Below are 17,287 nucleotides of genomic sequence, written 5' to 3' on the forward strand. Positions count from 1 at the left end.
TACTACCGTCTCTCCTATTCTGCCTTTAAAGTCCCAATTGGGGAAACAATATTCTATAGCAGATGGATAAGTTGGTCGAAAGTTTCAATAAGACCATCAAGTCTATGTTTAAGAGGGTGGGATAAAAAAGACAGAAGTGATATACTCAGCTTACTCCCTGCACTCATGTTTACCATCAGAGAAGTTCCTCAAGAGTCCATTGGGTTTTCTGTTTGAATTGGTGTACAAGTGAAGACCAGGGGGGGGGGGGCGGGGGGGGGGTTGCTTGACCTGGTAGAAAGTGAATCTTCTCCACATAGGACGGTGGTGGAACATATAACCCAGATGAGAGAGAGAATTGCCAAGGTGATGCCTTTAGTCAAGGAGGACACCAGAAGCACAGAGAAGGGTGTACAACCAGCCAGCCAAGCAGTTTCAGATTGGGGACCTAGTGGCCATGTAAACCCACAGTTAACAGCAAGTTCCTGGCCAGGTGGCAGGGGCCATTTTGGATTATAACAAAAAGGTTGGGTGGTAAATTATTAAAGTACACTAACCTGAAAAATGAAAGCCATAACAAATATACCACGTCAACTTGTTAAAACCCTGGAAGGACTGAAAGTACATAGTCATCCTGGCTGAGGTTAATTCTAAGCGCCCTGTGGGGGTGGAGGTGAACTTAGTCCCAGTTTCCACCACTCTGTCAAAGCCACAAACCCAGCAGGCAAAAGAGTTTTTACAAAGGAATAGAGATACCTTTTTCAAGACTACCAAGTCTTAAGAAGGTAATTGAGCACAACATTGTTACGGAACCTAAGGTCCCAGTAAAGTCCTATCGCAATTCCAAGGCACATCAGAAAGCAGTGTCTGAGGAAGTTCAGAAAATCCTGGAACTGGATATCAGTGAGTAATTGCAGAGAAATGGTCAAGCCAAATTGTGTTGGTACTGAAGCCAAACGGGGCTCTAAGTTTTTTTATTGATTTCAGAAAACTAAATTAGGTATCAAAGTTCGATGCATATCCAATGCCCCGATTAGACAAATTGAGAGATGGGGGCTACCTTAGACCTCACCAAAGGCTACTGGATACTTTTAACTACAAAAGCCAGGGAACAGATCCACCAGCAATGGAAATACCCCTCAGTCAATTTGGATGAGATTGTCATCTTTAGTTCAGACTGGGAGCCTCATCACCCCAGAGTTTAGGCTGTGTTTGTCTCCCTTAAAAAGGAAGGGTTTACAGTGAACCTGGAAAAGTGTGCCATTGCGATGGAAGAGACCAAGTGCCTGGGGTACATTGTAGGCAGGGTTTGGTGACACCTCAGATAAACAAGACAAAGGCTATTCAGGCTTTGCCTCACCATGTCACAAAAACAGCAAGTCCAGGCTTTTCTGGACATCGTTGAATACTATAGTTTGTTCTCAACTTCACCACTATTGCTGCAGCACTGACTGACCTGACAGAGTAAAAAGTCAGTCATGGTCATATGAAATGATCAGGCTAAAGAAGCTTTTCTGAAGCTTTGAAGCTTTACCTACTACTTGACCTCTGGAAGATTTACCCCCCATCAAGTATAGGCCATTTTTTACGATACGCAATTGCGCAGTTATGCGACACTGTACCCAAAAAAATGTATGTCCTGTTTTTCCCCACAAATTATATAATTATATATATATATATATATATATATATATATATACATATACACACACACACATACATACACACACATTATGCTATAAAACATATCCAATAACAAAATTGAAAAAAAAATCCAATTAATAAATTTAGGTCAATATGTATTCTGTTACATATCTTAGTAACAAAAATCCCAATAAGCGTTTATTGATTGTTTTATGCAAAAGTTATAGCCTCTACAAACTATGGGATATTTTTATATAATTTTTTTTTTGTAAAGGCGGAGATCAGTAAGTTATAGCAGGACTGCGATATTGCAGCAGACATTCTGACACTAGCTGACACTTTTTGGAAACCAGTGACACTAATACAGTGATCAGTGCTAAAAATATGCTGGGAAGGGGTTAAACATCTAGGGCAATCAAAGGGTTAACTGTGTGCCTAGCCAGTGGTTTTGTGTACTGTGTTAGGTGCTTTTACTAAAGCAAGAGATGGATTTTGTTCCCAGCTTTGCAGGAACACAAAATCCATTCCTTACCCTCTGTCAGAACTGAGATCTGCCTTGTTTACATAGACAGATTTCAGTTCTGTGTGTATTACCGACAATCAGCGGGTGCCGGCGGACATCCATTGACCGGCACCCGCAGATCGGCTTCTGCCGTGAATAGTCACAGCAGAAGTGGCCCACCAGCAGCGTGCGTGCGCCCTCTGCAGGTGGAAGTGCAGAATTACATCACGTATATATACGTGATTCTGCACAGGAGAGCTGCCTTGTAGCAGTAAAACTGCTATGGTGCAGATGGCAAGTGGTTAAACAGCTTTGTGCCAGTATCCAGTGCTAGTTGCTCCAGACTTATGTAAGAAATGTATTGTCCAAAACGGATGCTTTCAGCGAGGGGCCTTAGGAGCCATTCTGTTCCAAGAGGTCAATGAAACAGATAGATAACCCATGATAAATCTACGAGCACCACTCCACCTCTACTTTTTGAATATCTATAGGTCATGTTAAAAAAGTCTTGCCTCATGAGCACTAATTTTCATCAATTTGATCTGTGTGTAAAATCAAATCAAAATCAATAATGAAATCATTACTATTGACTGGTGGATTGAAGGTTTCTGTATTCCACACTGACCTGGTCTCCTTGTCTGGACAGGACGGTGCCACCCTTGACTTGATGCAAGGTCACTCTTCCATTCAGCAGTGATGGGTCCTGTGGTGGGAAAAATATCAGCAATTAGGAAGAAACTAAGGAACCTGCTCCTCTGCATGTGCCATATATAACAAATCCACTAAAAATAGGGGAAAAAAACAGTGGTTGGAAGAGCAGACCACCATAATTTTTTTGTAGAAAGACTATGGAAGAAATATGTACAGTTAGACCTTGTTCGCATACTTAACCGTGAGACCGAGGAGGTCCATGTTTAGCAACATGGAGATGCACAGGTGTTCAGTGCATCCCCATGCAGGTAGTCCCATTGCTGCCAATTGAGACGCAGCAGCTGCATAGTCACAGCCACTGTTCCCAATGTGACATTTGTAGAAGTACAGATGCACAGCAACATGTCTGCGTTCGGGGCCATGCATCCGCACAAATGTCAAACTAGAAGTAGCCTTGCAGCCACTGTATACCAACTGACAGATACGGGACTGTCTGCATGGTGATGCACAGGACACATGTGCTACCTTGTGCAGAGAACGAGGCCTAACACTAGGGCTACCACCTCATCCCTTTAAACCCGAACACAAATTGATTACACAGGTTCTGTGGCTGATTAAGGTGATAATTAAACTCACGTGGTGCCTTATCTGCATTTAATTAACCACATTCAAATTCAAAGGTGTTTGGGTTTAAAGGGATGAGGTGGCAACCCTACCTAACACACTAGTGGGGAATGCATATTTATGCCCTGTGCAGATACCTCTGAGGTCAGCTTCATCTTAAGAAGAAAAACAAAAATCAGTCAGCAAACTCAATCCTGGCTGAAATTTGGGCTTTAAGAATTATGCCGCGTACACACGACTGGACTTTCGGGCAAAAAAGGTCCGATGGAATCATTCCATCGGACATTCCAATCATGTGTGGGCCTCATCGGACTTCATCTTTCGAAAATTCTGACGGACCTGGAAATAGAACATGTTTCAAACTTTCCGACGGAATCAGTTCCTATCGGGAAAACCGCTCGTCTGTATGCTGTTCCGACGGACCAAAAACGACGCAAGGGCAGCTATTGGCTACTGGCTATTGAACTTTCTTTTTCTAGTCCCGTCGTACATCATCATGTTCTAAACGATCGGACTTTGGTGTGATCGTGTGTAGGCAAATCTGTTTCAGCGGAACTCCGTCGAAAAAACCGTCAGAGTTTATTCTGACGGAAAAACTGGTCGTGTGTATGCGGCATTAGACGTTTTGTTGTACAAATGTTTATTGAGAAGTAAACCAAGGAAATATCATCAACATTGACATATATCAAACTGATGGGAATATAAGGTGAAGGTCAAAAATATACAAAAGTAACAATGATGTAATAAAAGGTGTACGGTCTCAAATGTGTTAGGTTAAAGGAGAAGCTGCAGAAGTGAGGGGGCGGGTGAGTGCCCAGGTGAGGACTGCACAAGTGAGAACGGATAAAAGAAGAAGAATAATTATTGGTACTTGTTCCCCCAAAAAAACTCAATTACAGGCTAGGGGAAGGGAGCGAACCAGCAGTACTTCATTTTTTCTGTGAAGTTCCACTTTAAGGCCCCTGTTTTAGACAGGATAAAGTTATACATGGAGGAATCTGGAGATAAAGGCTATGGTAGTCTTTCAGGTATAGCTAATTTAGTATACACTATATTATCAAAAGTACCAGCAAGATGGCCGCATTCCACATGCACAGCAATGCCGTGTCAAGTTTGGACGCGTGGACTACTGATCTCTGACCCGCTTACCACTGACCTGTGAGCTCTGCATGACTTACTACTGAAACAAAAAGCAACATCACTTCTGGTATGTGCATTCCACAGTGGTTTTGGAAGTGTGGTGGCCATGTTGCCCCCTCGCTCTACCCTCCTTCTGCAGCTGCTGGCTGGCTTAGCATTGTGGAGCCTGTGACAGGAGCCAGGATACTGCATTGACCAGCCTATCTTAATGCTGAATCTTGTAAGTGTTTTAACCTTATGTGTATTAAACAATTGGAATACTGCACTTAGAAGCACTTACTTGTTACTTTTTATTTTTGGATTACAGTTGCTTCTGCTCACCCAAATGCTGCTCCAGTGTCATTCCAGTCCCCATACATCCTTTTCCATCATGGATCCCTCCCTGCTACACCTCTTTGAAAGTCTTGTTGACAGAACCCCCCTATCCCCTTTCATCGCTTACTGATGACTTCTGCATCAGTTACTACTGAACTTTGAACTCTGTGTCAATTACTACTAAATCCTTGCACTCTGCTTGCCTTTTAACCATGGCCGATATTCAGCCCCCCATCCCCCCCCCCCAAAAAAAAAAACACACACACACAATTTTTGGTGTGTGTGCCCCACTTTTTTCTTGCTCAGGGGGGCCTAACTTATGAGCATGCACACTGACTCATTACTTGCCTAAAATCCTCTGCCAGCTCTTCTACAGAATTTGTTTATCAACACTGGGACTGGAGAAGCCTCAGATACATTTTAGGAGTTTTTGTTGTTGTATCTGAATATGTAATTAGGGATAGAAACTGGGGGGACCCTGAGGACATACAGTGCTCAGTAATAAATGAGTATACCTCAACAGATTTGTCAGAAAACCCTTGCTTTCCTTTCAGAATCAACATTTTCTATGGGACACTATACTACAAAATACTCCCACAAATGCGGGCCATTGATTGCAACCACAAAAAAGTATTTTTCCCTAACAAATTCATTCAAGACCATGTTGCAAAAATGAAAACACCCCAATGAAATGAAAGCTAAATTTTAGACAACAAAATCCTAATTAACAAGAATTCAACTACAGATGAGTCTAATGCCCTATACACACGACCGGTTTTCCTGTCGGAATAAACTCTGAAGGTTTTTCCGGCGGAGTTCCGACGGAATTCCGCTGAAACTGCCTTGCGTACACACAATCACACCAAAGTCCGACCGTCAGGAACGCAATGACGTACAACATGTACAACGGGACTAGAAAAAGGAAGTTCAATAGCCAATAGCTTCCGTCTCGTACTTACTTCAGAGCATGCGTCGTTTTTGGTACGTCAGAACAGCATACAGACGAGCGGTTTTCCCGATAGGAAATGGTTCTGTCAGAAATATTTAGAACATGTTCTCTTTCTAGGTCCATGAGAATTTTCGACATAAAAAGTCCAATGAGGCATACACTTGATCGGAATATATGATGAAAAGCTCCTGTCCGACTTTTCTGTGGGACATTCCGCTCGTGTGTACGGGGCATAATTATTCATTAAACTGGTGTCCGGCAGACAGTTGATTATAAAAGTCTAATGCTTACTTACTTAATTACTAATTACTTAAAGAAAACCCCTTCCCATTTTTATGTGATCAGCAATGGCACCACATGGAAGAGAAATGTCTGAGAAAGAAAATACATTTATTTACACAAGAAAGGTGAAGGCTACAAGATGATCAGCAAAGCTTCACTTATCAGTCAGAATACTGTAGCAAAAGTGATACAAAAATTTAAAAAAGATGGAACTGCAACCATCTCACAGAGACGTCCAGTCCATCCACAAATGTTAACACCTCAACAGGAGCGTCTTCTGATGAGAAGGGTTGAAGAAAATCGCCATGCAAGTTCACTGCAGTTAGCTAATGACGTAGAAAGCCAAATTGGGGTGACTGTTTCCCATGACACAATACAGCGTACACTGCAAAGGAATAGCATTCATGAGTGTCATCCACAAAGAAAGCTTTTCCTAAAGCCCATGCACAAATAAGTCCACCTAGAATTTGCCAGGGCCCACGCTGAAAAAGAAGAAGACTACTGAGACTCTGTACTCTGGAGTGATGAAACCAAGATAAAGGTTTTTGAAACTGATGGCTTCAAAACTGTATGGTGTCGCAAAGGTGAGGAGTACAAGAAGAAAAATGCATGGTGCCCACAGTGAAACATGGTGGTGGCAGTGTCCTTCTGTGGGGCTGCATAAGTGCTGCTGGTGTCAGGGAGCTGCATTTCATTAATGGTATCATGAATTCACAGATGTACTGCTCTATACTGAAAGAGAAGGTGCTACCATCATTCCATGCCTTTGGCCATCGTGCACTTTTCCAACATGACGATGATTCAAAGCACACATCTAATGACATGTTGCATTTCTGAAGAACAGGGTGAAAGTGATTTTGTGGCCAAGTATGTCTACTGATCTGAACCCAATGGAATGCCTTTGAGGAATTCCGAGGAGACAAGTTGAGCATCACTCTCCATCCAGGCTCTTAAAGAGGTCGTTCTTGAAGAATAGAAAAAGCTAGATGTTGCAATATGTCGCCAACTTGTTCATTCAATGCCTAGAAGACTTGGTGCTGTCCTTACAAATCATGGAGGTCAAACAAAATACTAGATGTAGTTTTTGTTGTGGTGTGTATTTATTTTTGCATCAAATTATTTGAGTAAAACTGAAGGTTTTAATGAGCTAAACAAATGTTCTATTAAAACTCAGCTTTGTCAAAATTTTGGAAATTGTTTTGGTGTTCATTGAGATATTGATTAACCACTTGCCGCCCGCCATATAGCAAAATGACGGAGGCAAAGTGGTTTCAATATCCTGACCGGACGTCATATGACGTGATCAGGATATTGAGCCCCCCGGGGGGGGTGCATCGCGGCGATCGTTGTTGCGGTGTGTCAGTTTGACACACCGAAACTCCGATCTAGGTAAAGAGTCTTTGACGGAGACTCTTTACCACGTGATCAGCCATGTCCAATCACAGCTGATCACGATGTAAATAGGAAGAGCCGGTGATTGGCTTTCCTCACTCACGTCTGGCAGATCCGAGCAGAGGAGAGCCGATCGGCTGCTCTCCTGACAGGAGGGTCTGTGCTGATTGTTTATTAGCACAGCCCCCCCCCCTTGGATCCTGCCCAGGACCACCAGGGAAGCTGCCCAGGACCACCAGGATGGCCACCACACTGGACCACCAGGTATGCCCCCTAGACCCCCAGGGAAATACCAATATGTGCCCAGGCAGCTGCCAATCAGTGCCCACTCCAATGCCTACCACTGCCAGTGCCACAAGGGATGCCTATCAGTGCCTCATATCAGTGCCCATCAGTGCCACGTATCAGTGTCCATCAGTGCCCAGTAGTGCCGCCTATCAGTGCCCATCAGTGCTGCCTATCACTGCCACCCTATCAGTTCCCATCAATGCCCAGCAGTGCAGCCTTTCAGTGCCAGTGTCGCCTATCCGTGCCCATCAGTGCCACCCATGAGTGCCCATCAGTGCCGCCTATCAATGCCCATCAGTGCTGCATATCAGTGCCACCCATCAGTGCCGCCTACCAGTGCCCATCAGTGCCGCATACCAGTGCCCGCTCATTGGTGCCGCCGTATCAGTGCCTGTCAGTGCCGCCTTATCAGTGCCCATCAATGAAAGAGAAAACTTACTTATTTACAATTTTTTTTTAACAGAAACAAAAGCAAAACTTTTATTTTTTTCAAAATTTTTGGTCTTTTATTTGTTTAGCAAAAAATAAAAACCGCAGCGGAGATCAAATACCACCAAAAGAAAGCTCTATTTGTGGGAACAAAATGATAAAAATTTAGTTTGGGTACAGTGTAGCATGTCCGCGCAATTGTCATTCAAACTGCGACAGCGCTGAAAGCTGCAAATTGGTCTGGGCAGGAAGGTGTATAAGTGCCCTGAATTGAAGTGGTTAAAATCTTACTTTTCAAAAGGGGTGTACTAATTTAAGCTGAGCACTGTATAACAATTTGGCAAGACACACTTTATCTTGATTGCTTGAACCCTACCGAACCACGATATAAAGGAAACGTTGCCAAGTTTCAGGTAAGGAATTCAACTGTCCAAACAGAGGTAGAAAAGCGGCTTGATAGAGGCATTTGTACAAGGGGGTTTAAGTGATGCCTAAAAAAGGCAAGGTGCTCGACCATTTTAATGGGAAAAAGCTTTGTAAGGTAGCAAGCATTTGCGATAATAAAGTGATGGACATGGCTTTTAACTTAGCTGGTCCTATGCAGACCTGATAGGATAGCGAAGTCATCTAGTACTGAAAAAAATTTGAGAGGGAGAGTGGTAAGGCACATTTGTATGTCACCTGCAAAAAATGTGAGCTTGTGATTAACCTCAGTTGTTTTAACTTCTTTATTAACGATTTAAAGTTGGAGCTCAGCTTTAAAGGTTTTGTAAATCAGATTTAGCACAAATCTAAAAAATTCCCCTGCTTTATGTGAATCGCTCACCCTGCTTCTCATATAACAATTAACATACTGCTGGCCACACATGAATTCGGGAGCATATACAATAGGAAGACACTTAAATTAGGATGGGACAGAACAAGCAGAATAGACAGGGAACAGATAGTGAGTATATTTAGGAGATAATAAGCACTGCTGCCTTGCGCTGACAACGAATAACGTCCCGGCGATGTATATGTAGGAGGGTGCTGCAAGGATATAGCTAAAGGGCTGTGTTGTTTTAACATAATTATCAAGCTCAGAACTGTAATTATTCAAGGCAGATTCAGTTCAGATCAGAGATCTGTATCATGAATCATTTCATAAGCAAGATAATTAAAGAGTTACTTAGAAAAGGATGGACACTGACTCCTGAGATGTTGTCAGGAGACATTAACTGCTGTGTTGCCAAAGTCAAAAATTTTTTAAAACTAGCCCAGTCATGCTACTAAAACCATTAGCGATTAGTTGCTAAACAGGTGGGACATATGGTTCACTATGGTGTAAACTATACAACAGCACAAAGCAGTGATATGTCACACACAAATGAATCATTTGTAAAATTTAAGTAGAGATCCAAGCAAAAGGGGAAGCTCCGCTTGTCTGCTCCAACCCCCGGTTCCACAATTGGCACCTTTGGGGGAGGGGGCGTAGGGGAGAGCGGGTACCTGGTTTTGACGCAGTGGCGAACTGAGCCGGAAGTTTGCCCCCACCTCTACTCCACCGCAGCCAGCCCATTCACAAAGCACAGTTCCTTTAGTAGTAGTAGCCGGTTTAGTAGTAGGCGATGTCACTGCACAGTGGCTGCAGCATTGGGAACAACAGCCATGGCCTGGATCTGTCTGCTGATCAGAGCAGAGCAGACGGATGAAAGGTCCATGTCCGCTGAGTTTATGCATAGCAGACATGGACAGAGCTCGCTCTGCTCTATGGATGGGTTCTCTGGACTCCAAGTTCGCAAGTTATTTTATACCTGCCTGTCCACAAGAATACATGGACACCCTAAGAAAAATATAATAGTGATGGTGTTTGCGCTGTGAGGGAAGGTGAGAGGAGTGTTTGCCAAAAAAATACTGGTAAAAGTTGAAGTGGTAATAGCAACTAAATAAGTGTATATCAAATCCAAGTATGTAAAATAATGACTAGTGCAGTAATCATAAAATATAAGACATATGAAATATATGCCAATCCAGTGTTAACTTATATAAAAATACAAAAAAAAAAATAAGAAGTCCTTGTGATAATAAAGAAAGATGACAAAAGTCCGTGTCAATCAAAAAAGGAACAATCCCACCACCAGGAAGCACGTGTGCCAAATGCAATCTTCAGTGATGACACCTCTGTGTCTGCAAGCAGCTCACCTTACTGCTGTAAGGTGTACAGCATATACTGGTCACAGATCACAGGTAAGGATGGTTGAGAAGATAGAACAATATCCTATGTGTTGCTTGAGCAGTCCCAATATTGGATATATGGGATCATACGGAGAAACATAAAGAGTATATAGCATAATACCGCAACAAACACAGTGGGACAGGGGCAGATCAAACAAAAATGCACTCACTTTTTGAAAAAGGAGCATAGGCGTCAATCCAACGAACGCCGAGTTCGTATGTCCTCAGTGTGGCATCTTCCGTTAGCTCCTGCTTCCCAGTGTTTGAGCTAACTGAAGATGCCACACTGAGGACATATGAATTCGGCGCTCGTTGGATTGACGCCTATGCTCCTTTTTCAAAAAGTGAGTGCATCATTGTTTCATCTGCCCCTGTCCCACTGTCTTTGTTGCGGTATTATGCTATATACTCTTTATGTTTCTCCGTATGATCCCATATATCCATTATTGGGACTGCTCAAGCAACACATAGGATATTGTTCTATCTTCTCATCAACCATCCTTACCTGTGATCTGTGACCAGTATATGCTGTACACCTTACAGCAGTAAGGTGAGCTGCTTGCAGACACAGAGGTGTCATCACTAAAGATTGCATTTGGCACACGTGCTTCCTGGTGGTGGGATTGTTCCTTTTTTGATTGACACAGACTTTTTTCATCTTTCTTTATTATCACAAGGACTTCTTATTTTTTTGTGTTTTTATATAAGTTAACACTGGATTGGCATCCATTTCATATGTCTTATATTTTATGATTACTGCACTAGTCATTATTTTATGTACTTGGATTTGATATACACTTATTTAGTTGCTATTACCACTTCAACTTTTACCAGTATTTTTTTGGCAAACACTCCTCTCACCTTCCCTCACAGCGCAAACACCATCACTATTATATTTTTCCTTTTTTTCTGTTTGGAGCAGAGTCACAGGTATTTGCAGCAGTGCCCCCTTAGTTTTAATTTTAGACAGCGCGGAAGTCTTTTTCATATATATATATATATATGGACACCCTAAGGCCCCTTTCACATAGGCATTCAGTCTAGATGAGTCTGTCAGTTTTTCAGATGGATCTAGACTGAACCACAGTTTGGGGGAGATTTGCCAAAACTGGCGCACATGGAATCTGGTACAACGGTGCATAGTAACCAATCAGCTTCTAGGTTTTATTGTCAAAGCTTAATTGAACAAGCTGAAGTTACAAGCGGATTGGTTACTATGCACAACTGCACCAGATTCTGCTGTGCACGAGTTTTACATAGTTACATAGTTAGCAAGGTTGAATAAAGACACCAGTCCATCCAGTTCAACCAGAGTGAGTGTCTACAATTGTCCCTATCCCTGTACATTGTGACTCATTAAGATGCTTATCTATTATATTATTATTCATTTAAGGTTCCCATATAGCGCCGTCAATTTACACTGAGCTCCACATATACATTCAACATCGGTCCCTACCCTCAAGGAGCCCACAATCTAAGGTCCCCAGAGTTTTAGTAAATCTCCCTTTTATATCTATGGGTAGGAGAATGTAAACTGATGATTATCCATTTACATCAGCCTACATCTGTGTTCATATTTTAAATGGAAGAAGGCTGTGTCTTTTTTCATTCAGATGGATCTGAACGGATGTAAATGAATGCCATCCATTTACATCCATTCTGAATCAGTTTTTTTCTTTGAAAAAACGTGACTGAACAGATGATGCCCATGGGGCCGAATTCATTTGTTCCATCGGTTTAGTGATTATTCTCTGCTCCTAGTGGTAGATTACTAATGATTTTAGAAGCATAACTAAGCTACTAAAAATGATCATGTACTGTACCTCCAGCCATATGCTCAATCCATAATTCTTCAAACTGCATATTGGTAAAGATCAATCTTTCAGTTGATATTTAGTTTAATGGGTTAGTTTTTGGTGGATCTTTTTTGACTCAAAATCCACATTTGAATATAATTTAAAATGCAGGTATAGCCTTAAAATGGTAACTTTTAGTTTCGATGGATTGACTTGGGTACAAACATTCAGCCTGTCCATAGATGGTTCGAATCTCGGCTGGTTAAGCAGGGACCAGCGGAGATCTGAACCATCTGGGGCCGGCTTTACACACTGAACGCTAAACATTTGTTATTAGTATTCCTTATCCCCTGATTGTATCTGTTTGTACACACCTAGCAGGACATGAACCATACTGTGCCACGCTGGATCTACTGTATGTGGATATATGTAGGGGGGATAATTTAATTTATCCTTTGGCTTTTACTTATAGCACAGTAATGACCTAGTACAGTCGGCTCGAAAACTGTGGCCCTTTGCTTTCCTTTATCCGGCCCTCGGGGCACGATTCCTCTCACCGACACTAACAAAGGGCACCATTCCTTCCACTGACAACAGTGGGGACCCATTCCTCGCAATGACAATAACAATGGGGTATTTTTACTTCCCCTGACACAATGATGGGACACTATTCCTTCCACTGACACCAGCAATGGGGCACAATTCCTCCCACTGATATAAACAGTTAGGCACTATTCCTCCCATTAATACCAATGATGAGGCACTATTCCTCCGTCTACTGACTACAGGCACTATGTCATTTTTTTTTTTTTTTTTTTACTCCAACTGACACTGGGGCATTTTCTACTTCCACTGGCCACTCCGGCCCCCCTAAAATCTGAAGGACAGTAAACCAGACCTTGATTACAAAGTTTGGAGACCCCTGGTCTAGTATGTTGTGGCTACTAGGACTGATGACTGTATATAGTGTATACTGTAGGTAGGTTAAGACTATTTATCCATGCCTTTAAGCCGCAACCAATATTCAGAGCAATTTAGCCACCTTTACCTCTCCACCCTTACTCCTTATGGTAAAATGTTGGGAGGTATGCAAAAGGGTCTATTTAACAATTTTAAAGTGGGCACAATGTCAATCTTAGGATGATGAAATGAGGGTGGAGTCGATTTAAATCACTAGTAAAAAGTAAAAAGTCAACTCAATTGAAATCATCATTTTGAAATTTACTGAGCTGAGTGATGTCATCAATCTGTGGTTCCTCCTTTTCTGCTACTAACTTTGCTGTATCAGTTGGAGGAATTGTGCCCCATCAATGGTGTCAGTTGGAGGCATAATGCCCCATTAACTATGTCAGTGGGAGAAATTGTGCCCATCGTTGGTGTCAATGGGAGAAATAGTACCCCATAAATGGTGTCAGCGGGAGTAAGTGTGTCTTATTAATAGTACCAGTAAGAGGTATAGTGCCCCAATATTGACCGAGTGGGAGGAATTATGCTTCGTTTTGTGTAGGTAGAAAGTATAGTGTGTCATTGTTGGTGTCAGTGGGAGAAAAAGCGCCACAAAAGCCAGATAAAGGAAATCAAAGGGATACAGTTTGGGGATAATTGCTATTGTTATCTCAAGGTGAAGTTTGTGCATCTGTTGTGTTCCTGTGTTCCTAATTAACATACATACGTGATTGAAATTTTGTGTGTTAACTAAAAGATCTTTTGTATAAAAAAATATTAATTTCTATAAGCCACTCCATGCATCTGTCATTGCTTCATGCTACAACACATTAACAGATGTTTATACTGAAGAGTGCCATAATTTTCTCTCTGGCTGAACGATAAAACTGTCAGAGCTGCCATGTATGAAGCTAACTTTTAAAAGACGGAAAAATAGAAATGAGATCACTCTTGCTTCACACAATCTTTCATTTAAAGGAAACCTTTTCTTTGCCCATTTCATGCACTTAAAGTAGAACTATGGCCTCCCATTAAACTGGTTGTAAAGACAGAAGTTTTTTTTTTAATCTTAATGAATTTTATGCATTAGGATAAAAAACCTTCTGTGTGCAGCTCCCCCCTCAGCCCCCATAATGTTTACCTTAGCCCCATCGTGATCTTGCACAAGAGACTTGGCTGGCTGAGACTCCCCTCCTGATTGGCTGAGACAGCAGCAGAGCGCCATTGGCTCTCACTGCTGTCAAAGTCAGTGAGCCAATGAGGAGAGAGGGGGGCGGGGCCTTTGCTCTGTATCTGAATGGACACACAGAGGCAGCAGCTAGGCTTGGGTGCCCCCATAGCAAGCGGTTTGCTGTGGGGGCACTAAGCAGGAGGGAGGAGCCGGGAGCACTGGCGAGGGACCCGAGAAGAAGAGGATCCAGGCTGCTCTGTGCAAAACCATTGCACAGAGCAAGTAAGTATGTTTGTTATTATCAAAATAAATAAAACCAAAGATTTAGTATTTAAATAAAATAAATACTTTAATAAAAATGTGTGCTGCTATTCTCTATATGTGGCTTTCTGTGGACCCCCTGCTGAGTCTCACAAATACCTGTTGATTCTGCCAGTAAAGTCCATGTAAGGCAGCTTCCTGTGATGGAGTGATAACAATTTTGCACGGTTCCTGAACTTTCAGAGAGTTACTACTCTCATGTAGGCTGTGCCTTGATTGCGCTACAGTCTGTATCTTGTCAATCAGCACCTTTCTATACCCAGTCCTGCACACTGCTTTCTGGATTGAAAGCACTGCCTATGTTGCCGAAATCCTCCCACTGTTATCTGCAGTGTCTTGGAGAAGGAGCGTGTGAGAAACAAATAAGAAAACAAAAAAGCGTGTGAGAAACAAATAGGGGGGGGGGGGGGGGGCAATCTTAGCCAGGGAAGGTAAAAGGAAGTTTTATTTTACTCTATGAAGCTTGCACACCGGTAATGGGAGCCTTAAGCAGACCATAGATTATGCCACCTTCTTTCCTTTCCTGCAACCTTTGCCGAGAGAACAAAATTATTATTGCCTCCACAACCGGCCCACTTTATCACTCTTATTAACACCCTCTCACGCAGTCCCAGTCAACTCTTTTCTACCTTTAACTCTCTACCTTGTCCTTCATTTCCTCCACTCACTAACTTACTCACTGTCCAGGAGATTTCTAATCACTTCAAAAATAAGATTGATACAATTTGTGACGAGATCTCCACTATACAGATATCTCTCTCACTTTACACTCCTTGTCTACCTGCATAATCAATACTTCCCTCGTTTAACCCAGCTACTATAGGGGAAGTCACTAAACTTTTTTCTAACGCCCACCTAACCACCTTCATCCTGGACCCTGTTCCTTCGCAAATACTACGGTCACCCTCTGGCTCTATTCTACACTCTTTAACTGATATCTTCAATTTCTCCTGCTCTACTGGCATCTTCCCCAACCCTCTAAAACATGCACTATTCACCCCCATATCTAAAAAAGCCTCACTGGACCCCACCAATCTTAACCTAAGACCCATCTGCCTACTCCCTTTTGCCTCCAAACTCCTTGAAAGTCTAGTCCACAACTGTCTGAGCTGCTACCTCATTGAGAATAACCTTCTTGATTCCCTTCAGTCTGGATTTCACCTGCAACGCTCCACAGAAACTTCTCTCATAAAACTCACAAATGACTTATAGCTAAAACCAATGGTGACTATTGTGCACTAATTACTTTTGGACCTCTCTGCTGACTTTAATACAGTTGACCACCCCCTCCTCAAAAAAAAACCTCTATTTCCTTGGACTACGTGACTGTGCTCTCCGTTCGTTCGAATCTTACCTAGCTCACTGCACCTTCAGTGCCACTTACAACTCCTCTCCTAATCCTCCTACAGGGTCTCCCAAGGTTCTGTCCTCCCATTTTCGATCTACTCCTCCCTGGGTCAGCTGATAGCCTCTCATGGCTGCCAATACCTTTTCTATGCTGATGACACCCAAATCTATCTCTCTACCCCTCAGCTCACCACATCAGTTTCGTATCACGGATTTACTAACAGACATATCTGGCTGGATGTCACACCACTTCCTAAAACTCAATCTATCTAAAACCGAGCTCATAATATTTCCTCCCCCACATGACTCTTTCCCCTGACTTCTCTGTCAAGATCAATGGCACAACTATCAGTCCATCCCCACATGCCAGGGTGCTAGGGGTTTACCCTGGACTCTGAACTGTACTTTCAGGCCCACATTCAAACCCTGTCCAAATCTTGATGCCTCAAGTTCTGGAACATCTCCAGAATACTCCCCTTTTTAAACAGGGACACCACTAAGCTAATTCACTCCCTGGTTATCTCTCACCTCGACTACTGCAACACCCTCAACATTGGATTACCTTTAAAGGCTATCCCCCTTTCCGGCCAATCATTGAATGCTGCTACCAGACTCATCCACCTTACCAACTGTTCAGCGTCTAGGGTTCCTCTCTGCCAATCCCTCCTCTGGCTTTCTCTCACCCAAAGAATAAAATTCAGAGTACTAACAAAAATTTACAAAGCCATCCACAACTCTGCCCCCAGCTACATCACTAACCTGGTCTCCAGCACTTCTCCCATCCTTTGGAACTCCCTACCCCAATCGGTCTTACTATCTCCTAATCTATTCATCTTTAGATGATCCCTGAAAACCCTTATCTTTAAAGAAGCCTATCCTGCTAACTAATACATTGTGTTTTTTGCTTTACTTTCTCTGTCAGCTCATCCCCCACAGTTATTGCCTTTTGTATCACTTGACGCTCCCTCCTACATTGTAAGCTCTAACGAGCAAGGCTCTCGGATTCCTCTTGTACCAAATTGTATTGTAACTAATGTCTGCCTTCATTTTGTAAAGTGCTACACAAACTGTTGGCCCTATATAAATCCTGTCTAATAATTATTGATAGTGGCTAGAACTGCTGGCAATAATCTCATGCTAGAAATACGACATGCTGGTTGTACCCAAGACGATCGATGGATCGACTTTGGTACAACCAGCCTGCCCATAGGCAGTTTGAACCATCCATGGCTGGCTTTAGTTGTATTTTAAGTGAAGGGAGGGTAAGGAGAACAGTACTTTCAGATCAGAAGACACTT

The 17,287-nt window shown here is 42.6% G+C and overlaps 1 protein-coding gene across 3 annotated transcripts in view; it reads right to left on the reverse strand.

The window, feature by feature from the left end:
- The window catches only part of PNPLA7 (patatin like domain 7, lysophospholipase), a 478,577-nt gene that overhangs the window by 275,939 nt on the left and 185,351 nt on the right, over positions 1-17,287 (reverse strand). For all 3 annotated transcript variants that reach the window (XM_073599988.1, XM_073599989.1, XM_073599987.1), the window contains one exon: positions 2,751-2,828. In XM_073599988.1, the coding sequence (XP_073456089.1) occupies positions 2,751-2,828 (78 nt within the window). The remainder of the gene's footprint in view (positions 1-2,750; positions 2,829-17,287) is intronic.

This window comes from Aquarana catesbeiana, linkage group LG09, assembly GCF_042186555.1.
Source record: "Aquarana catesbeiana isolate 2022-GZ linkage group LG09, ASM4218655v1, whole genome shotgun sequence".
In the NCBI taxonomy this organism is placed as follows: Eukaryota; Metazoa; Chordata; class Amphibia; order Anura; family Ranidae; genus Aquarana; species Aquarana catesbeiana.